The sequence below is a fragment of the Trichomycterus rosablanca genome, chromosome 26 (assembly GCF_030014385.1).
Source record: "Trichomycterus rosablanca isolate fTriRos1 chromosome 26, fTriRos1.hap1, whole genome shotgun sequence".
NCBI lineage: Eukaryota > Metazoa > Chordata > Actinopteri > Siluriformes > Trichomycteridae > Trichomycterus > Trichomycterus rosablanca.
Genome location: NC_086013.1, coordinates 7,755,479 through 7,776,862, shown reverse-complemented (window position 1 = coordinate 7,776,862; position 21,384 = coordinate 7,755,479). Strand labels below are relative to the sequence as shown.

General features: G+C 41.6%; 1 protein-coding gene across 1 annotated transcript in view; it reads right to left on the bottom strand.

Annotated features, from left to right (window-relative positions):
- Positions 1-19,974, bottom strand: part of arhgef28a (Rho guanine nucleotide exchange factor (GEF) 28a) — a 135,514-nt gene extending 115,540 nt beyond the window's left edge. Inside the window, exons 1-3 of the mRNA XM_062989040.1 lie at positions 19,805-19,974; positions 7,927-8,116; positions 6,844-6,907 (exon numbers count right to left, since the gene is read on the bottom strand). Of these exons, the coding sequence (XP_062845110.1) occupies positions 6,844-6,907; positions 7,927-8,116; positions 19,805-19,896 (346 nt within the window). The 5' untranslated portion in view covers positions 19,897-19,974. The remainder of the gene's footprint in view (positions 1-6,843; positions 6,908-7,926; positions 8,117-19,804) is intronic.
- Positions 19,975-21,384: the final 1,410 nt, after the last annotated feature.

The window sequence follows — 21,384 nt, the reverse complement described above, 5'->3', positions numbered from 1 at the left end:
ACTTCGATTTTTGGAAACTCTCTGCTTAAAAGTATATCGTTTCCCCAAGATGAATTCCTTTTGACTGAATAATGTTTAGGTCATCACATAGTTTTTTTTCCTCTGATTTTACAAATCTAGAAAAGGCTGGGAAATTTTAAATAATGAATACAAACAAGAATCACTTGAACCTTTATTTAACAGGTGAGAGTGTAAATATTGGGTATAAAAAGATAATCATTGAAGATTGCAAATAATTCATTAGAATTTTTTACCATCTACCATACATAATATTCTGAAAAGATTCAAGAAATTCAGAGAAATCTCTTTCAGTCTGTGTAGGGCAAGGCCACTGTTAAAAGTACAGTATCTTCAAAACCACCATACTGTAAAAAAAATATAGCTAAACATTAGCTCTGGAGTACTTCGTAAAATCTTAGCCACTCATAACAGCCCGCTGCATCATGAAAAAATGCAGCCTGAAACTCTGTCACACAAAGAGAAAGCCGTACATCAATACTATGCAAAACACTGCAGAGTTCTCTGGAACTGAGTTCATGATAGACAGACCAAAACAATGGACACGTGAGCTGTGGTCGGATGAGTCCCTGTGTCAGTTTGCTTTCAGGAAAAAGTGTTCTTTGTGCCAAAGATGAAAACAATCCAACTTGTCGGTTCGAAACTCAGCTCTGCCATCCGGCAGGCTGGGCGCCTACACAAACAATGTCCACAAAGTTGAATCAGTTCATCTGGACACAAGTTTGTTGTAGAGATACGTTTCGTCACTCAATCCGAATGACTTCTTCAGTCTGAGCTGGTGTTGAATACCCCAACCTTATATGCAGTGTATTTGCATAACGACCGATCACCACCCATTGCATAACAATGGAACTGGTGATCAGGTCCATATGAAATTCACAATGACCATTAATTACAATGGTCATGTGTGTCTTTCACACATGATTGGGTTAAAGCTCCAATTACGGCGTTGCATGATGGTGAGAGATGTACTCTCAGGCCCCCTCCCCGGTTCAGAGATGGTCGTTCCCTCTTCACGTAAATGGCCTCTTTGACTCCACGTTCAAACTAGCGTTCCTCCTTGTCAAGGATCTGCACATCTTCATCATTAAATGAGTGGCCGCTGGCTTGCAGGTGGGTGTAAACCGCAGAGTCCTGGCCAGAAGAGGTTGATCTTCTATGTTGGGCCATCCGTTTCGCAAGTGGCTGTTTAGTTTCCCCGATGTACAGTTCCTGACAATCCTCCCGGCACCTAACAGCATACACTACGTTACTCTGTTTGTGTCGAGGAACCCGGTCCTTAGGGTGAACTAGTTTCTGGCGTAGCGTGTTCTGGGGTTTGAAAGCAACTGAAACACGGTGTTTGGAGAATATCCGTCTTAATTGTTCCGATACTCCCGCCACATACGGAATCACCACTGGTTTGCGCTTAGACCGCGGTTGTTCTTCTCCTCCCTTCGATCCACTGGAGCTGTGTTTTAACACCAGCTCAGACTGAAGAAGTCATTCGGATTGAGTGATGAAACGTATCTCTACAACAAACTTGTGTCCAGAAGAACTGATTCAACTTTGTGGATTTGTGTACCTGGATTATTTGTTAATTGTTCCGATACTCCCGCCACATACGGAATCACCACTGGTTTGCGCTTAGACCGCGGTTGTTCTTCTCCTCCCTTCGATCCACTGGAGCTGTGTTTTAACACCAGCTCAGACTGAAGAAGTCATTCGGATTGAGTGATGAAACGTATCTCTACAACAAACTTGTGTCCAGAAGAACTGATTCAACTTTGTGGATTTGTGTACCTGTATGCATCAACATACACAAACAATGATTGGCTGTTGTTCATCGGGGGTGCTGGAGGGGACCTCATAACTGATGCAATTACGACTAAGGGATAATAATGCATTGATCAGGGTGTGTCCGTACACAAAGCTGATCCACATATGAACTCGCCTCGTGTGGGTGAAAAGATGCAGTTGGCTACTGCACACATGTCGAAGGGGGTGTGTGTTAGTCTCGGCTCTCCTCAGTCAGGGTGGAGATCTACATCATTAGAGAGATAGCGTAATGCAATCAGGTAGTTAGACACAACTAGATTGAGAAGAAACCTAGGGGGAAAAAATCCACACTTATCAGCATGGAATTTTAGAAGGACACATACATTTACATTTGCAGCATTTAGCAGACGCATTTATGCAAAGCGACTTACGATGTTTAACCGCATACAGTTTGAGCAATTGAGGGTTAAGGGCCTCGCCCAGGGCTTGAAAAGGAAACCTTCTGATTACTAGTCCAGCACCTTAACCACTAAGCTATCACTGCCCATCGCATGCTGCCATCAAGGTAACATCTTTTACTAGGCCCTATTGTGCACATTCTACAACTACGTGACTTCATAGAGTTCATGTGCTTAACTTGCCTGCCTGCAGTCCAGATCGGTCTCCTATAAAGAATGTATGGTGCGGCATGAAAAAGAGAATCTGACAAAGTACCACAGATGTTCACAAGTCACAAAATCCGAGTCCAAGTCACAAGTCTTTGGGCTAAAGTCCAAGGCAAGTCACAAGTCTTTAGACTAGAGTTAGTGTCAAGTCACGAGTCTTTAGACTAGAGTCCGAGTCAAGTCACATAATTTACAGTACACAAAACATATATTGGAAATGTAGCGTAGAAATAAACAAATAATATGTACGTTCAGATAAAAAAAACACACAGCTTAGCAACTGTATTTTGCCGTTATTTTTAGTGCCTTTAGTGTCCTAGTCATTGGGCAAATGAGTGTAATTTCCGTAACAAAAAGGAACCAGTTAAAAGCTTAAACTGATACGTTTTGTTTTCATTGCAAAGCACAGCTGCCAAAATCCAAAACACAGCAAAAAAAATTATAACCACTGCTTACCTTAGCTTATGTTCTTCCAGATGCTATTAAATTTATAACCGTGTGTCCCATTAGGAATATAAACCGTTATTTTGTAAATGTGCTTATAATAAAAACCTCCAAACTTTTCCCGGTTGTGAAGTAAAACACTAACTCGTTAGAAAGCGAATCAAGCGTTTCGTTGACACGTCATCTGTGTGACGCAAACTGAATAAATGCAAATAACAGCATTTCTTACTAGAAATTACAATCAGAAGGTCTGACTGGTTCAGAAAGCGGTCTTTCAACCATTAGTGCCAATTCTGTAGGAGCGTTCCATTCACCCCAGTTATTCCTGTGAAGTGCACTACGTAGGGTATTCCACCATACGAAGAGATTCCAATCCAAAGGTAACGAAAATGTTCAATTGTCACACGTAACTAATGTTAACACATGCTGACGCTAGGGACTCTTGTTGTTTGCGAGTCATGAGTCGAGTCAGAGTCATTTGAAACGAGTCAGAGTCGAGTCTGAAGTCGCTGTGTGTGCGACTTACGTGCAACTCAAACTCGAGTCCCCATCTCTGCAACGTACCATGTGACCATGTACCGTTGTGCTGCTAAAGTCTTGTATCAAGCAAGAATGGTCAAAAATTCTAATTGCTAAATTTATTATCCTCAATTCATAATCAATTAAAAAGTGTAATTAATGAGAATGTTAATGCACCACAGTGTCAAACATGCTTCTGTCCCAATTTGTGTTGCGGGCATCAAATTACAAATTTGTTTATAATCACAAAATACAATAAAATATTTTCCTTGTTCTACTGGCAGTACAATAAAGGTTCAAAAGAATAAATAAATCTCTTGGTTTTATTGCATTTAACAATGTCCCAACTTTTACAGAATTGGGGTTTGTAATTTTAAAAATGTATACAGGCTATTGTATACATAAAATAATAATAAATGCCGCTCAGGTGGCGCAGCGGTAAAGTACGCTAGCGCACAAGAATTGGGGTTTCGAATACATCGTATCGAATCTCAGCTCTGCCTTCCCGACTGGGCTGGGCGGCAGTATGAGTATGAACAACGATTGGCTGTTGTTCAGGGTTAGAGGGTAAGAAAGTCGGATCATAGGTCCTCATAGCTGGTGCAACTGCGGCCCCTGCTGGCTGACTGATGGCGCCTGCACAGGGCTGAGGAATAATGCTGATGGGGGTGTGGCCCTCCATACACAGTGCCTGTCAATCAGGGTAATTGGACATGACTAGATTAGGGGAGAAAAATTGGGAGAAAAAAGTGGGAAAAATGTGGTTTCGGTAGAGTCTTGTAATCATAAGGGCAATCACCCATGGGGGCAATTTGTACCCACTCAGACATTAAGGTAATAGAATCTTTTAAACTGCACCCTAAAAAGTGCAATGCTGGGTTTTATGAGACCAGATGTGAACCTAACAACTTAAATGCTACAACAAAGAGGAACAAAAGAGCCTTTAAAACAGTGCCAATGGCCTGTAACTTCCCAAAGTCTCTGATGCACTTGAGTCATAATTTTTAAGCTCTAGTTTATTGGATTGGCTGGGCCATGCGATCACTTTTTTAAGCATTGTTGCTTGTAGGATTGTTGTTTCTGATGTTTTCAAGTTTTTCAAGTCAGGAAGGTTTATTGCCATCACAACCAAACAGTGGGTACGGAAAGTATTCAGACCCCTTTAAATTTTTCACTCTTTGTTTCATTGCAGCCAATTGGTAAGATCAAAAAAGTTCTTTTTTTTGCTCATTAATGTACACTCTGCACCCCATCTTGACAGAAAAAAAACAGAAATGTAGATATTTTTGCTAATTTATTAAACAAGAAAAACTGAAATATCACATGGTCATAAGTATTCAGACCCTTTGCTCAGTATTGAGTAGAGGCACCCTTTTGAGCTAGTACAGCCATGAGTCTTCTTGGGAATGATGCAACAAGTTTTTCACACCTGGATTTGGGGATCCTCTGCCATTCTTCCTTGCAGATCCTCTCCAGTTCCCTCAGGTTGGATGGTGAACGTTGGTGGACAGCCATTTTCAAGTCTCTCCAGAGATGCTCAATTGGGTTTAGGTCAGGGCTCTGGCTGGGCCAGTCAAGAATGGTCACAGAGTTGTTCTGAAGCCACTGCTTTGTTATTTTAGCTGTGTGCTTAGGGTCATTGTCTTGTTGGAAGGTGAACCTTCGGCCCAGTCTGAGGTCCAGAGCACTCTGGAAGAGGTTTTCCTCCAGGATATCTCTGTACTTGGCTGCATTCATCTTTCCTTCAATTGCAACCAGTCGTCCTGTCCCTGCAGCTGAAAAACACCCCCATAGCATGATGCTGCCACCACCATGTTTCACTGTTGGGATTGTATTTGGCAGGTGATGAGCAGTGCCTGGTTTTCTCCACACATACCGCTTAGAATTAACACCAAAAAGTTCAATCTTCGTCTCATCAGACCATAGAATCTTCTTTCTCATAGTCTGGGAGTCCTTCATGTGTTTTTTTGCAAACAGAATGCGGGCTTTCATATGTCTTGCACTGAGGAGAGGCTTCCGTCGGCACACTCTGCCATAAAGCCCCGACTGGTGGAGGGCTGCAGTGATAGTTGACTTTGTGGAACTTTCTCCCATCTCCCTACTGCATCTCTGGAGCTCAGCCACAGTGATCTTGGGGTTCTTCTTTACCTCTCTCACCAAGGCTCTTCTCCCATGATTGCTTAGTTTGGCTGGACGGCCAGGTCGAGGAAGAGTTGTGGTCGTCCCAAACTTCTTCCATTTAAGGATTAAATTCAGAAAGATTCTGGTTTTTTTTTCTGTCAAGATGGGGTGCAGAGTGTACATTAATGAGCAAAAAAAAGAACTTTTTTGATCTTACCAATTGGCTGCAATGAAACAAAGAGTGAAAAATGTAAAGGGGTCTGAATACTTTCCGTACCCACTGTATACAAGTATACAGTGGGATGAAACATTGTTCCTCCAGGACCATGGTGCAACATATAACAATGTACAGTAAACAGAACAATATAAAGTGCATCAACAATAGATACACCGAATACTGCAAATACTCTACTGTGCAACAATATCGAGACACACAACAGACAGTGGATACACGCTAGTCAAAACAGGTCACAGTCCAAAGAATGAAGCAGAAGAAGAACAATGCCTTTATTTGTCATATACAGATGTACAGTACAACAAAATTCTTTTTCCGCATATCTCAGCTTGTTTAAAAGCTGGGGTCGAACCGCAGGGTCAGCCTATATACGGCACCCTTGAAGCAGAGAGGATTAAGGGCCTTGCTCAAGGGCCCAACAGTGGCTGCATCGCAGAGCTGGGATTCGGACTCTGAACCTTTCAGTCAGGCCCAGAGCCTGCCCACTAGGCTACCACTGTCTACAAAGTATGTTTTACAAGAATTGCATCATTATCGAACACTGAGTTACAATCAGGATAGACCCATGGAGCATGATCTAGCACCCTGTTTATAAAGACTATATTACACATCTGATAATATTTACTGCCAGGATACTTTTTAAGTTTTTAAATTACATACTACATTTTTATTTATTTAATTACATAGTGTGTACAACATTACTTGTGTATTTAATACTTTGTACTTTAATACTTGTTGATTTGATGTATCTTGAGCTGCTGTAATAACTGACTTTCCCTATGGGATTAATAAAGTTGTCTGTCTGTCTGTCTGTCTGTCTGTCTGTCTGTCTGTCTTCTAGTTGTAGTTATTATTTAGTTTGTGCTTTAGTTAGATTTGTTCCATTGTAAATTAATGACTAGTGTGCTCACAAACACCAGCATACTGTATGCACCAGCATAAAGTAACGTCCGTGTACATGTAGTTTTAAACAAAACAAAGGTGAACTTTTACTATATCTTAAAGAACACACAACCAAGTGTAGGTTTTCAGGCCAAACCTAAATATACTTAAATGGAGTGCTTTTTGTCTCAATAATCTTACCTTCATCACTCACATCATCTGTCTGGCTCTTCCTGCTCTTCTCAGCCTGAGAGAGATCAGATACCTACAAAACAATATGGAAATTACAACCAGAAAGGGGTATTTTTGCATTGGGGTCTATAAAACGGTTGCATTATAAAAAAAATAAGCCAGGGGGCGTTCAGGTGGCTCAGTGGTAAAACATGGTACCAAACCAGAGATGACATCTCGAACTACAGGCTGGGCGCCCACACAGACAATGATTGGCTCGTCCATGGGGTTGGATGCTGGAAGAGGATTTCACATAACTGATGCATTTAACAGCCTCTGCTAGCTGATCAATAGCGCTGAACTGAGACGGGGGATAATGGAGATCAGTGTGTGACTCTCCGTACATAAGAGCCTTATATGAACTCGCCTCGTGCAGGTGAGCAGATGCAGTCGTGAGGGTGTGTGCAAGTCACAGCTTTCCTCTGTCAGAGTGGAAATAAGCAGCAGTAGAGAGGAAGTGAAATGCAAACAAAATAAAAATAATAAAGGCGCCCCCTGGTGGTGCAGCAGGATATTCCGCTAGCACACCAGCGCCGAGATTCTGAACATCTCAGTTTAAAACTTGGTGTTGCCACCGGTCGACTGGGCGCCATCTAACGGGCATAATTGGCAGTGTCTGCTGCAGACAATAATTGGCCACCATGTCTGCTAGGGCGGGGTGACCGGACTATATGGGTGAGGTCTTAAAAGGCTGTGCAAGGACCCTGATTAGAAGATAGAGGCGCCTGTGCAGAGTGCATGGGCGAAAAGAAGGGGTCAGCTCGGACTGCGCAAGCGCCGGAGGGCACGTGAGCTGCAATATACCCTCCTCAAATGCAATCAGGGATCCCCCAGCAGCGGAAGACAAATTGACGACGCTAAAATGTGGAGAAAAATGGGAGAAAATGCAAAAATAAATAAAAATAAATAAATAAAAATAATAAGCCAAAGTAAAAAGGGGTTCCACAGATAAACATGCAAATCAAACAGCACTGAGCTATATTTAAAAAAATAGTTCACCCTAATTAGAATATTACGGTGTTGGCATGCGTAAGAATGAGCATTTCGACTCACCCATGCATGCATCGCTGAACACTGACTTTTTGCTTTGAAGAGTCGGATGCTGCTCTGTGCATCAGTATTGTTGCCGTGCCTGACTGTCAGAATAAGAGAACTGGTTTGTGGGCAGAATCGGAGCAGGTGAGACTCATCAGCCCAGACGTTGGAAATCCAGACCGATCTCAACTCTCTACAGACTGAAGGGCTAAGCAGAACAAAATTAGTTAGATGAAATAAAATCGTTTTATCAACCAAAAACAATTTGATATTGATAAATCAAATTAAGAATTAAAGAATTTCAACTGAAATACAGAATTTAAATACAACCCCAAAATGCAAATAAAATTAAAATGAAGTTCCTTACATTTAATTGGACTTTTATTTGATTGCAGACAGTTTGAACCCAAGATATTTCATGTTTTATCTGCTCAACTTCATTTCATTTGTTAATATACCTCCATTCCTGCATTTCAGGCCTGCAACACATTCCAAAAAAAGTTGGGATGAGGGGCAATTTAGGGTTGACAAAACTAAATAATTATGTGATTCCAAACAGGTGATGTCAACAGGTGATTGTAATCATGGTTTGGTACAAAAGCAGCATCCAGGAAAGGCTGAGTCTTTGATGAGCAAAGATGATCAGAGGATCTCCAGTTTGTCAACAAATGCGTGAGAAAATGATTGAAATGTTTAAAAACAATGAACCTCAAAGAAAGATTGGAAGGGATTTGCATATTTCTCCCCCTACAGTGCATAATATCATTAAACGATTTAAGGAATCAGGAGGAATTTCAGCGCGTAAAAGCCAAGAGTAAAAGCTTAAGCTGAATGCCTGTGATCTTCGATCCCTCAGACGGCACTGCATCAGGAACTGCCACTCAACAATAGCTGATATAACCACATGGGTGAGGGATTACTTTGGGAAACCTTTGTCAATCACTACAATACAGAGTTACATGCACAAATGCCACTTAAAACTTTATGTTAACCATGTCCAGAAGCGACGTTGACTTCTCTGGGTTTGGAGGCGTATAGGATGGACCATCGCACAGTGGAAACGTGTATTGTGGTCAGATGAATCAGCATTCCAGGACGCTGTGTGCTCCGGACCAAAGACGAAAAGGACCATCCAGACTGTTATCAGCAACAAGTCCAAAAGCCAGGGTCATGGTATGGGGCTGTGTCAGTGCCCTTGGCAAAGGTCATTTACACTTCTGTGATGCAGCATTAATGCAGAAAAGTACATTGAGATCTTAAAGCAAAATGTGCTTCCTTCAAGACGTCATCTTTCCCAGGGACGTCCATGCATTTCTCAACACGACAATGCAAAACCACATGCTGCACACATTACAAAGGCATGACTGCAGAAGAAGAGGGTACGGGTACTGGACTGGCCTGCCTGCAGCCCTGACCTGTCCCCAATAGAGAATGTGTGGAGAATTTTGAAACAAAAAATGCGACAACGACGACCCCGTACTGATGCACATCTTAAGACGTGTTTGCAGGAAGAATGAGACAAAATAAAAGCTGAAACACTAAATCACTTGGTCTCTTTGGTGCCAAGTGTGGTGAAAACGAATGGCAACATTACAAAGTGGTAAATGCTTTACTGTCCCAACTTTTTTTTGGATTGTGTTGCAGGCCTGAAATGCAGAAATGGATGTTTATTAATATAAGAAATGAAGTTGAGCAGATAAAACATGAAATATATCAGGTTCATCCTGTCTGCAATCAAATAAAAGTCAAAGTTAATGTAAGGAACACTGCATTTTTATTTTATTTGCATTTTCCATGCTGTCCCAACTTTTTCTGATTTGAGATTGTAATAAGGGGTTAGAACTTATTATATACTATCTTTATTTGTAAGCATTAGTCACATACAACCATGATATTATTCTGTGCTGACATAGCAAACAGTAAATCCCAAAATGTAACATTCTAATACGTAATAAATCAAAACTTATTTATTAAACATGTCTGAAATGCTTGTGGAAAACAAGTGTCCACAGCAGAGATGGGGACACGAGTCCGAGTCGCACGTAATTTGCACACACAGTGACTTTAGACTCGACTCGGACTCGTTTCAAATGACTCGGACTCCACTAGTGACTCTCATAAAATGACTTGTGTCCAACAAAAGTCATCAACATTAGTTACGTGTGACAATTATATATACAGTGTATCACAAAAGTGAGTACACCCCTCACATTTCTGCAGATATTTAAGTATATCTTTTCATGGGACAACACTGACAAAATGACACTTTGACACAATGAAAAGTAGTCTGTGTGCAGCTTATATAACAGTGTAAATTTATTCTTCCCTCAAAATAACTCAATATACAGCCATTAATGTCTAAACCACCGGCAACAAAAGTGAGTACACCCCTTAGTGAAAGTTCCTGAAGTGTCAATATTTTGTGTGGCCACCATTATTTCCCAGAACTGCCTTAACTCTCCTGGGCATGGAGTTTACCAGAGCTTCACAGGTTGCCACTGGAATGCTTTTCCACTCCTCCATGATGACATCACGGAGCTGGCGGATATTCGAGACTTTGCGCACCTCCACCTTCCGCTTGAGGATGCCCCAAAGATGTTCTATTGGGTTTAGGTCTGGAGACATGCTTGGCCAGTCCATCACCTTTACCCTCAGCCTCTTCAATAAAGCAGTGGTCATCTTAGAGGTGTGTTTGGGGTCATTATCATGCTGGAACACTGCCCTGCGACCCAGTTTCCGGAAGGAGGGGATCATGCTCTGCTTCAGTATTTCACAGTACATATTGGAGTTCATGTGTCCCTCAATGAAATGTAACTCCCCAACACCTGCTGCACTCATGCAGCCCCAGACCATGGCATTCCCACCACCATGCTTGACTGTAGGCATGACACACTTATCTTTGTACTCCTCACCTGATTGCCGCCACACATGCTTGAGACCATCTGAACCAAACAAATTAATCTTGGTCTCATCAGACCATAGGACATGGTTCCAGTAATCCATGTCCTTTGTTGACATGTCTTCAGCAAACTGTTTGGGGGCTTTCTTGTGTAGAGACTTCAGAAGAGGCTTCCTTCTGGGGTGACAGCCATGCAGACCAATTTGATGTAGTGTGCGGCGTATGGTCTGAGCACTGACAGGCTGACCCCCCACCTTTTCAATCTCTGCAGCAATGCTGACAGCACTCCTGCACCTATCTTTCAAAGACAGCAGTTGGATGTGACGCTGAGCACGTGCACTCAGCTTCTTTGGACGACCAACGCGAGGTCTGTTCTGAGTGGACCCTGCTCTTTTAAAACGCTGGATGATCTTGGCCACTGTGCTGCAGCTCAGTTTCAGGGTGTTGGCAATCTTCTTGTAGCCTTGGCCATCTTCATGTAGCGCAACAATTCGTCTTTTAAGATCCTCAGAGAGTTCTTTGCCATGAGGTGCCATGTTGGAACTTTCAGTGACCAGTATGAAAGAGTGTGAGAGCTGTACTACTAAATTGAACACACCTGCTCCCTATGCACACCTGAGACCTAGTAACACTAATGAGTCACATGACATTTTGGAGGAAAAATGACAAGCAGTGCTCAATTTGGACATTTAGGGGTGTAGTCTCTTAGGGGTGTACTCACTTTTGTTGCCAGTGGTTTAGACATTAATGGCTGTATATTGAGTTATTTTGAGGGAAGAATAAATTTACACTGTTATATAAGCTGCACACAGACTACTTTTCATTGTGTCAAAGTGTCATTTTGTCAGTGTTGTCCCATGAAAAGATATACTTAAATATCTGCAGAAATGTGAGGGGTGTACTCACTTTTGTGATACACTGTATATATATATATATATATATATATATATATATATATATATGAACCAACAAAAGTCATCAACATTAGTTACGTGTGACAATTATATATTATATATATATATATATATATATATATATATATATATATATATATATATATATATATATATATATATATACAGTGTATCACAAAAGTGAGTACACCCCTCACATTTCTGCAGATATTTAAGTATATCTTTTCATGGGACAACACTGACAAAATGACACTTTGACACAATGAAAAGTAGTCTGTGTGCAGCTTATATAACAGTGTAAATTTATTCTTCCCTCAAAATAACTCAATATACAGCCATTAATGTCTAAACCACCGGCAACAAAAGTGAGTACACCCCTTAGTGAAAGTTCCTGAAGTGTCAATATTTTGTGTGGCCACCATTATTTCCCAGAACTGCATTAACTCTCCTGGGCATGGAGTTTACCAGAGCTTCACAGGTTGCCACTGGAATGCTTTTCCACTCCTCCATGATGACATCACGGAGCTGGCGGATATTCGAGACTTTGCGCTCCTCCACCTTCCGCTTGAGGATGCCCCAAAGATGTTCTATTGGGTTTAGGTCTGGAGACATGCTTGGCCAGTCCATCACCTTTACCCTCAGCCTCTTCAATAAAGCAGTGGTCGTCTTAGAGGTGTGTTTGGGGTCATTATCATGCTGGAACACTGCCCTGCGACCCAGTTTCCGGAGGGAGGGGATCATGCTCTGCTTCAGTATTTCACAGTACATATTGGAGTTCATGTGTCCCTCAATGAAATGTAACTCCCCAACACCTGCTGCACTCATGCAGCCCCAGACCATGGCATTCCCACCACCATGCTTGACTGTAGGCATGACACACTTATCTTTGTACTCCTCACCTGATTGCCACCACACATGCTTGAGACAATCTGAACCAAACAAATTAATCTTGGTCTCATCAGACCATAGGACATGGTTCCAGTAATCCATGTCCTTTGTTGACATGTCTTCAGCAAACTGTTTGCGGGCTTTCTTGTGTAGAGACTTCAGAAGAGGCTTCCTTCTGGGGTGACAGCCATGCAGACCAATTTGATGTAGTGTGCGGCGTATGGTCTGAGCACTGACAGGCTGACCCCCCACCTTTTCAATCTCTGCAGCAATGCTGACAGCACTCCTGCACCTATCTTTCAAAGACAGCAGTTGGATGTGACGCTGAGCACGTGCACTCAGCTTCTTTGGACGACCAACGCGAGGTCTGTTCTGAGTGGACCCTGCTCTTTTAAAACGCTGGATGATCTTGGCCACTGTGCTGCAGCTCAGTTTCAGGGTGTTGGCAATCTTCTTGTAGCCTTGGCCATCTTCATGTAGCGCAACAATTCGTCTTTTAAGATCCTCAGAGAGTTCTTTGCCATGAGGTGCCATGTTGGAACTTTCAGTGACCAGTATGAAAGAGTGTGAGAGCTGTACTACTAAATTGAACACACCTGCTCCCTATGCACACCTGAGACCTAGTAACACTAATGAGTCACATGACATTTTGGAGGAAAAATGACAAGCAGTGCTCAATTTGGACATTTAGGGGTGTAGTCTCTTAGGGGTGTACTCACTTTTGTTGCCAGTGGTTTAGACATTAATGGCTGTATATTGAGTTATTTTGAGGGAAGAATAAATTTACACTGTTATATAAGCTGCACACAGACTACTTTTCATTGTGTCAAAGTGTCATTTTGTCAGTGTTGTCCCATGAAAAGATATACTTAAATATCTGCAGAAATGTGAGGGGTGTACTCACTTTTGTGATACACTGTATATATATATATATATATATATATATATATATATATATATATATATATATATATGAACCAACAAAAGTCATCAACATTAGTTACGTGTGACAATTATATATTTATATATATATATATATATATATATATATATATATATATATATATATATATATATATATATATATATATATATACAGTGTATCACAAAAGTGAGTACACCCCTCACATTTCTGCAGATATTTAAGTATATCTTTTCATGGGACAACACTGACAAAATGACACTTTGACACAATGAAAAGTAGTCTGTGTGCAGCTTATATAACAGTGTAAATTTATTCTTCCCTCAAAATAACTCAATATACAGCCATTAATGTCTAAACCACCGGCAACAAAAGTGAGTACACCCCTTAGTGAAAGTTCCTGAAGTGTCAATATTTTGTGTGGCCACCATTATTTCCCAGAACTGCATTAACTCTCCTGGGCATGGAGTTTACCAGAGCTTCACAGGTTGCCACTGGAATGCTTTTCCACTCCTCCATGATGACATCACGGAGCTGGCGGATATTCGAGACTTTGCGCTCCTCCACCTTCCGCTTGAGGATGCCCCAAAGATGTTCTATTGGGTTTAGGTCTGGAGACATGCTTGGCCAGTCCATCACCTTTACCCTCAGCCTCTTCAATAAAGCAGTGGTCGTCTTAGAGGTGTGTTTGGGGTCATTATCATGCTGGAACACTGCCCTGCGACCCAGTTTCCGGAGGGAGGGGATCATGCTCTGCTTCAGTATTTCACAGTACATATTGGAGTTCATGTGTCCCTCAATGAAATGTAACTCCCCAACACCTGCTGCACTCATGCAGCCCCAGACCATGGCATTCCCACCACCATGCTTGACTGTAGGCATGACACACTTATCTTTGTACTCCTCACCTGATTGCCACCACACATGCTTGAGACAATCTGAACCAAACAAATTAATCTTGGTCTCATCAGACCATAGGACATGGTTCCAGTAATCCATGTCCTTTGTTGACATGTCTTCAGCAAACTGTTTGCGGGCTTTCTTGTGTAGAGACTTCAGAAGAGGCTTCCTTCTGGGGTGACAGCCATGCAGACCAATTTGATGTAGTGTGCGGCGTATGGTCTGAGCACTGACAGGCTGACCCCCCACCTTTTCAATCTCTGCAGCAATGCTGACAGCACTCCTGCGCCTATCTTTCAAAGACAGCAGTTGGCTGTGACGCTGAGCACGTGCACTCAGCTTCTTTGGACGACCAACGCGAGGTCTGTTCTGAGTGGACCCTGCTCTTTTAAAACGCTGGATGATCTTGGCCACTGTGCTGCAGCTCAGTTTCAGGGTGTTGGCAATCTTCTTGTAGCCTTGGCCATCTTCATGTAGCGCAACAATTCGTCTTTTAAGATCCTCAGAGAGTTCTTTGCCATGAGGTGCCATGTTGGAACTTTCAGTGACCAGTATGAGAGAGTGTGAGAGCTGTACTACTAAATTGAACACACCTGCTCCCTATGCACACCTGAGACCTAGTAACACTAACAAATCACATGACATTTTGGAGGGAAAATGACAAGCAGTGCTCAATTTGGACATTTAGGGGTGTAGTCTCTTAGGGGTGTACTCACTTTTGTTGCCGGTGGTTTAGACATTAATGGCTGTATATTGAGTTATTTTGAGGGAAGAATAAATTTACACTGTTATATAAGCTGCACACAGACTACTTTTCATTGTGTCAAAGTGTCATTTTGTCAGTGTTGTCCCATGAAAAGATATACTTAAATATCTGCAGAAATGTGAGGGGTGTACTCACTTTTGTGATACACTGTATATATATATATATATATATATATATACAGTGTATCACAAAAGTGAGTACACCCCTCACATTTCTGCAAATATTTCATTATATCTTTTCATGGGACAACACTATAGAAATAAAACTTGGATATAAGTTAGAGTAGTCAGTGTACAACCCCTTCGAAGGGAGGGGATCATGCTCTGTTTCAGAATGTCACAGTACATGTTGGAATTCATGTTTCCCTCAATGAACTGCAGCTCCCCAGTGCCAGCAACACTCATGCAGCCCAAGACCATGATGCTACCACCACCATGCTTGACTGTAGGCAAGATACAGTTGTCTTGGTACTTCTCACCAGGGCGCCGCCACACATGCTGGACACCATCTGAGCCAAACAAGTTTATCTTGGTCTCGTCAGACCACAGGGCATTCCAGTAATCCATGTTCTTGGACTGCTTGTCTTCAGCAAACTGTTTGCGGGCTTTCTTGTGCGTCAGCTTCCTTCTGGAATGATGACCATGCAGACCGAGTTGATGCAGTGTGCGGCGTATGGTCTGAGCACTGACAGGCTGACCTCCCACGTCTTCAACCTCTGCAGCAATGCTGGCAGCACTCATGTGTCTATTTTTTAAAGCCAACCTCTGGATATGACGCCGAACACGTGGACTCAACTTCTTTGGTCGACCCTGGCGAAGCCTGTTCCGAGTGGAACCTGTCCTGGAAAACCGCTGTATGACCTTGGCCACCATGCTGTAGCTCAGTTTCAGGGTGTTAGCAATCTTCTTATAGCCCAGGCCATCTTTGTGGAGAGCAACAATTCTATTTCTCACATCCTCAGAGAGTTCTTTGCCATGAGGTGCCATGTTGAATATCCAGTGGCCAGTATGAGAGAATTGTACCCAAAACACCAAATTTAACAGCCCTGCTCCCCATTTACACCTGGGACCTTGACACATGACACCAGGGAGGGACAACGACACATTTGGGCACAATTTACTCTAAGTTATATCCAAGTTTCATGTCTATAGTGTTGTCCCATGAAAAGATATAATGAAATATTTGCAGAAATGTGAGGGGTGTACTCACTTTTGTGATACACTGTATGCGCTTTACTAACTTTCCGGCCGTTTTAACCCACAACGCATGCAATGGGTAAATGTTACAGCCAGCTTCCGATATAGTGATGAAGCGTCGCTCCCTACTTAAAATGGTGAAATACCCTACATAGTGCACTTCACAGTAAAAGATAATGTGAATTGGCACTAATGGTTGAAAGAACCGCTTTCTGAACCAATCAGACCTTCTGATTTTAATTTTTAGTAAGAAATGCTGTTATTTTAATGTATTCAGTTTGCAGCGTCACACAGATGATATGTCAATGAAATGCTTGATTGGCTTTCTAACGAGTTCGTGTTTTACTTCACACCCGGGAAAAGTTTGGAGGTATTTCATGCTTATAAAGTTAATAGCATCTGGAACAAGGTAAGGTAAGCATTATCATGGATTTTTTGCTGTGTTTTGGATTTTGGCCGCTGTGTCACGATTTGCAATGAAAACAAAACGTCAGTTTAAGTTTTTAACTGGTACCTAGGAAAGTAAAGGCACTAAGTAAAACGGCAAAATACACTCGCTAATCTGTTGTTGTTTTTTATCTGAACTTACATATTATTTGTTTATTTCTATGCTACATTTCCAATATATGTTTTGTGGAAATTTTAGAGACTCTCGACTCGGACTCGTATTTTGTGACTTGTGAACATCTCTGGTCCACAGTCAAATGAGCTTTACATACATTATGTAATAAAAGCCTTGCTTTTAGGTCAACTAAGGTTGTGTGCAAATCAATGTTTTCACTGAATGTTTGAATTTATATAAATAAAAAAGTGCTTTAAGGTTTGTGAAGAAATAATAATACATTTTGTACATCTTTAAGTACAAATAAAGACAGAAAGATAAATTAAAAATAACAGCTTTAATGGCGTCCAGGTGGCACAGCAGGATATTCCGCTGGCGCACCAGCACTGGGATTCTGAACTCCCTGAGCTCTGCTACCGGTCGACTGGGAGCCCACTAGCAAGCACAATTGGCGGCAGTGCCTGCAGCAGACAAAATTGGCCACTAGTCTGCTGGGTGGGAAAGACAAGACTAATAAGTGGGTGGGGTCTTCAACGCTGTGTAAGGACCCTGGTTAGCAGCCCGAAGCACCTGGACAGAAGTAAAAGAGCAAGGAGATTGGTGCGTGACTCCCTGTCTGCCATCAGTTTGTGACCTAAAGCTCAAGCGCAGTTGGGTTATGCAGCAGAACAATGATGACACATAACAAATTCACCTCTGAATGGCTCAAGAAACGTAAATAAGGTTTTGGACGACATTAAGACGATGTGGCAAGATCTTAAACGGGCAGGTCATGTTTGAAAATTTAGCCAAATTAAAGATAAATTCCTTCACAGTGATTTAAAAGGCTCATCTCAAGTTAAATGTTTGTTAGAGTTGTTACTGCCAAGGATGGCATAAACAGTTATTAAGGTTTAGGGAGGCGATTACTTTTTCACATGGGTGATAGGGGTTTTAAATAAATATTCATCTTCAATAAATGAAATGATCATTTTAAAGTTGTATTTTGAGTTTACTTCTGTTGTCTTAAAATTTTACGTTAAAATTAGTCAGACGATCTAAAACATTGAAATGCCACAAATTCGCAAAAATAGAATAAATCGGGTGGGTAGCAAATACCTTTTTTTTATAAAAGTGTGTGTGTGTGTACATTTCCAGAAAAGACAGCTTGGGACAGCTTCTAAAATGCCATAGAAATAAGAATCTGTGATTTGTTAATTCTCTTGAATCTTTAACTGACAAAAGTAGAAAGAAAATATTTCCAATGTTAGCTTCATTGTATTTGGTAAATAAACACATCAATCAGCTTTTCTATTAATGAGAAAACAGTTTGGGAACTGATGACTTTTCTCCATTTTTGCTTCATACGGGACGTCGGCTGCTTAACACTCAGTTGTCTGCCTTGTCTGATATTTCCTTGTCTCCTCTTCATGATACACATTTTTAATAAAAGACTGATCTGGACTGCAGACAGGCCAGTCAAGCACAAATACTCTGTATCAAAGAAGCCATGCTGTTGTAATGCATGCAGAATGAGGCCCGGTTATGTCTTGCTGAAATAACCATGGACCTCCTAAGAAAAAAATGTCATCTTGATGGCACCACATGTCTCTCTTAAATTTAAATATACGCCACTGCATCAATGGTACCTGCACACATCTGCAAGTCATCTATGCCATGGGCACTGATGCACACCCATACCATGAAAGATGTTGGCTTTTGAAGCTTTCACTTATAACTGGATGTCTTTCAGTCCATCTGATATGAGTTTGGGTCCAGAGAACTCATTTCTGCATTTCTGGCAATGTTTGGCCTTCTCTTTGTATAGTAGAGTTTTAGGTTGCATTTCTTGATGCAGCGGTGACTATTTCAAGTGACAACATTATTCCGAAATACTCTTAAACCCAAGTGGCTAAGTCTATCACATAAGCATTAGCAGTGATAGCTTGGCGGTTAAGATTGCCGATTCAAGCTGGTTCCACTATCGCCAAAATGCCACTGTTGGGCCCCTGAGCAAGATCTTTAACCCTCAATTGCTCAGATTGCATATAGTTATAATTGTAAGTCACTTTGGATAAAAGCATCTGCTAAATGCTGCACATGCAAAATATAAATACAAACACAAATAGGTTGCGCACATTCATTAGTTTTTTGCCTTGCCCTACATGGACTGAGATCCAGATTTCCTGAATGTCTTCACAATATTGTGTAAGGTAGATGGTGAAAGACCTAAATTATATTCTGTTGAGAAATGTTCATTTTGAACTGATTGACAATTTTCTCATGAGGTTGGGCACACAGCGGTGACTAATCATTGCTTGTACAGACAGAGTCATGACAGTCATCAAATTCTAAATGTGTTTATATTTGCAATGTAAATTAGAATACAGTGAAGTTGATCAGTGAAAACATTGGAAACATGGAAACACACACACACACACACACACACACACACACACACACACACTATTCCTCTTAAACTCTCTATAACCTCTATTGAATACTAAGTCATCCGTTATCCTAGCCATACAAACAAAGGAAGTGGGTACAAATGTAAGCAAGAAAAGTCTTTGCAAGTCCTTACAGACATCCATTATTCACTTCAGAAGCAAATAGAAGAATAAAGAAATTTTAACGTATCTAGATTGTTTTAGTCAATCCAGCTGAACCTGAGAAACCTGGTCGACAGGAAAGTCTTATAATTCATGGAAAAATGCTATGAAAGTCTAATACATTATCAGATTAATTCCAGGTTTGCTTGGTAAATGAAATAAACAAAATACGTTTTAACTTCTGCTTCATTATGGAATTATAAATAAGCCTGTATACTGTACAGGTTAGAAAAAAAGTTCAGGTTATTGTGGACTTACTTGGTTAGAACATTTATCGTTGCTTCATGACCTCTGCTTCGGGCCAGTGCTACAGGAGTTTGTCCTTCCTCGTTGGCCACTGATGCCATCATCTGACCTGCAGACTGCTGAAGGTAGAAGAGGACGAGATGATACAAACCCAAACGCACAGCTACGTGAAGAGGTGTCTCTGAAGAGTGAAGATCTAAAGGAGAATTAAAAAAAAATTATTATATAATACACATTATTATTATCATCATTGTTGTTGTTGTTCTTACTATTAGTACTATTAATATTATTGTTGTTGTTATAACTATTATCATTATTATTTCTATTATTATTATTATCATCATCATTATTATTATTGTAATTATACAGCGACCAACATTATGACCAATGACAGGTGAAGTGAATAACGCTGGATGGAATATATTAGGCAGCAAGTGAACATTTTATCCTCAAAGTTGATAGGCAAGCATAAGGATTTGAGCGAGTTTGACAAGGGCCAGATCTCAGAGCATCTCCAAAACTGCAGCTCTTGTGGGGTGTTCCCCGTCTGCAGTGGTCAGTATCTATCAAAAGTGGTCAAAGGAAGGAACAGGGGTAAACCGGCGACAAAGTCATGGGCAGACAAGGCTAATTGATGCACGTGGGGAGTGAAGGCTGGCCTGTGTGGTCTGATCCAACAGACAAGCTACTGTAGCTCAAATTGCTGAAGAAGTTAATGCTGGTTCTGATAGAAAGGTGTCAGGATACACAGTGCATCACAGTTTGTTGCGTATGGGGCTGCATTGCCACAGACCAGTCAGGGTGCCCATGCTGATCACTGTCAACCGCAGAAAGCGCCAACAACAGGTACATGAGTATTAGAACTGGACCACGGAGCAAACAAACGGGCGGAGGCAGTGTAATGCGGGCGAGTGATAGCTCAGTGGTTAAGGTACTGGACTAGTAAACAAAAGGTTGCCGGTTCAAGCCCCGCCACCACCAAGTTGCCACTGTTGGGTCCCTGAGCAAGGCCCTTAACCCTCAATTGCTCATTGTGTTCAGCTCATTGTGTAAGTCGCTTTGGATAAAAGCGTCTGCTAAATGCTGAAAATGTAAATGTAAAAATGTAATGCTTTGGGCAATGTTCTGCTGGGAAACCTTAGGTCTTGCCATCCATATGGATGTTACTATGACACGTACCACCTACCTAAGCATTGTTGCAGACCATGTTCACCCTTACATGGAAACGGTATTCCCTGATGACTGTGGCCTCTTTCAGCAGGAAAATGCACCATACCACAGAGCAAAAATGGTTCAGGAATGGTTTGAGGAGCACAACAACGAGTTTGAGGTGTTGACTTGCCCTCCAAATTCCCCAGATCTCAATCCAATCCAGCATCTATGGGATGTGCTGGACAAACCAGTCCTATCCATGGAGGCCCCACCTCGCAACTTACAGGAGCTAAAGGATCTGCTGCTGACATCTTGGTGCCAGATACCACAGCACACCTTCAGGGGTCTAGTGGAGTCCATGCCTTGACGGGTCAGAGCTGTATTGGCAGCAAAAAGGGGACCAACACAACATTAGAAAGGTGGTCATAATGTTATGCCTG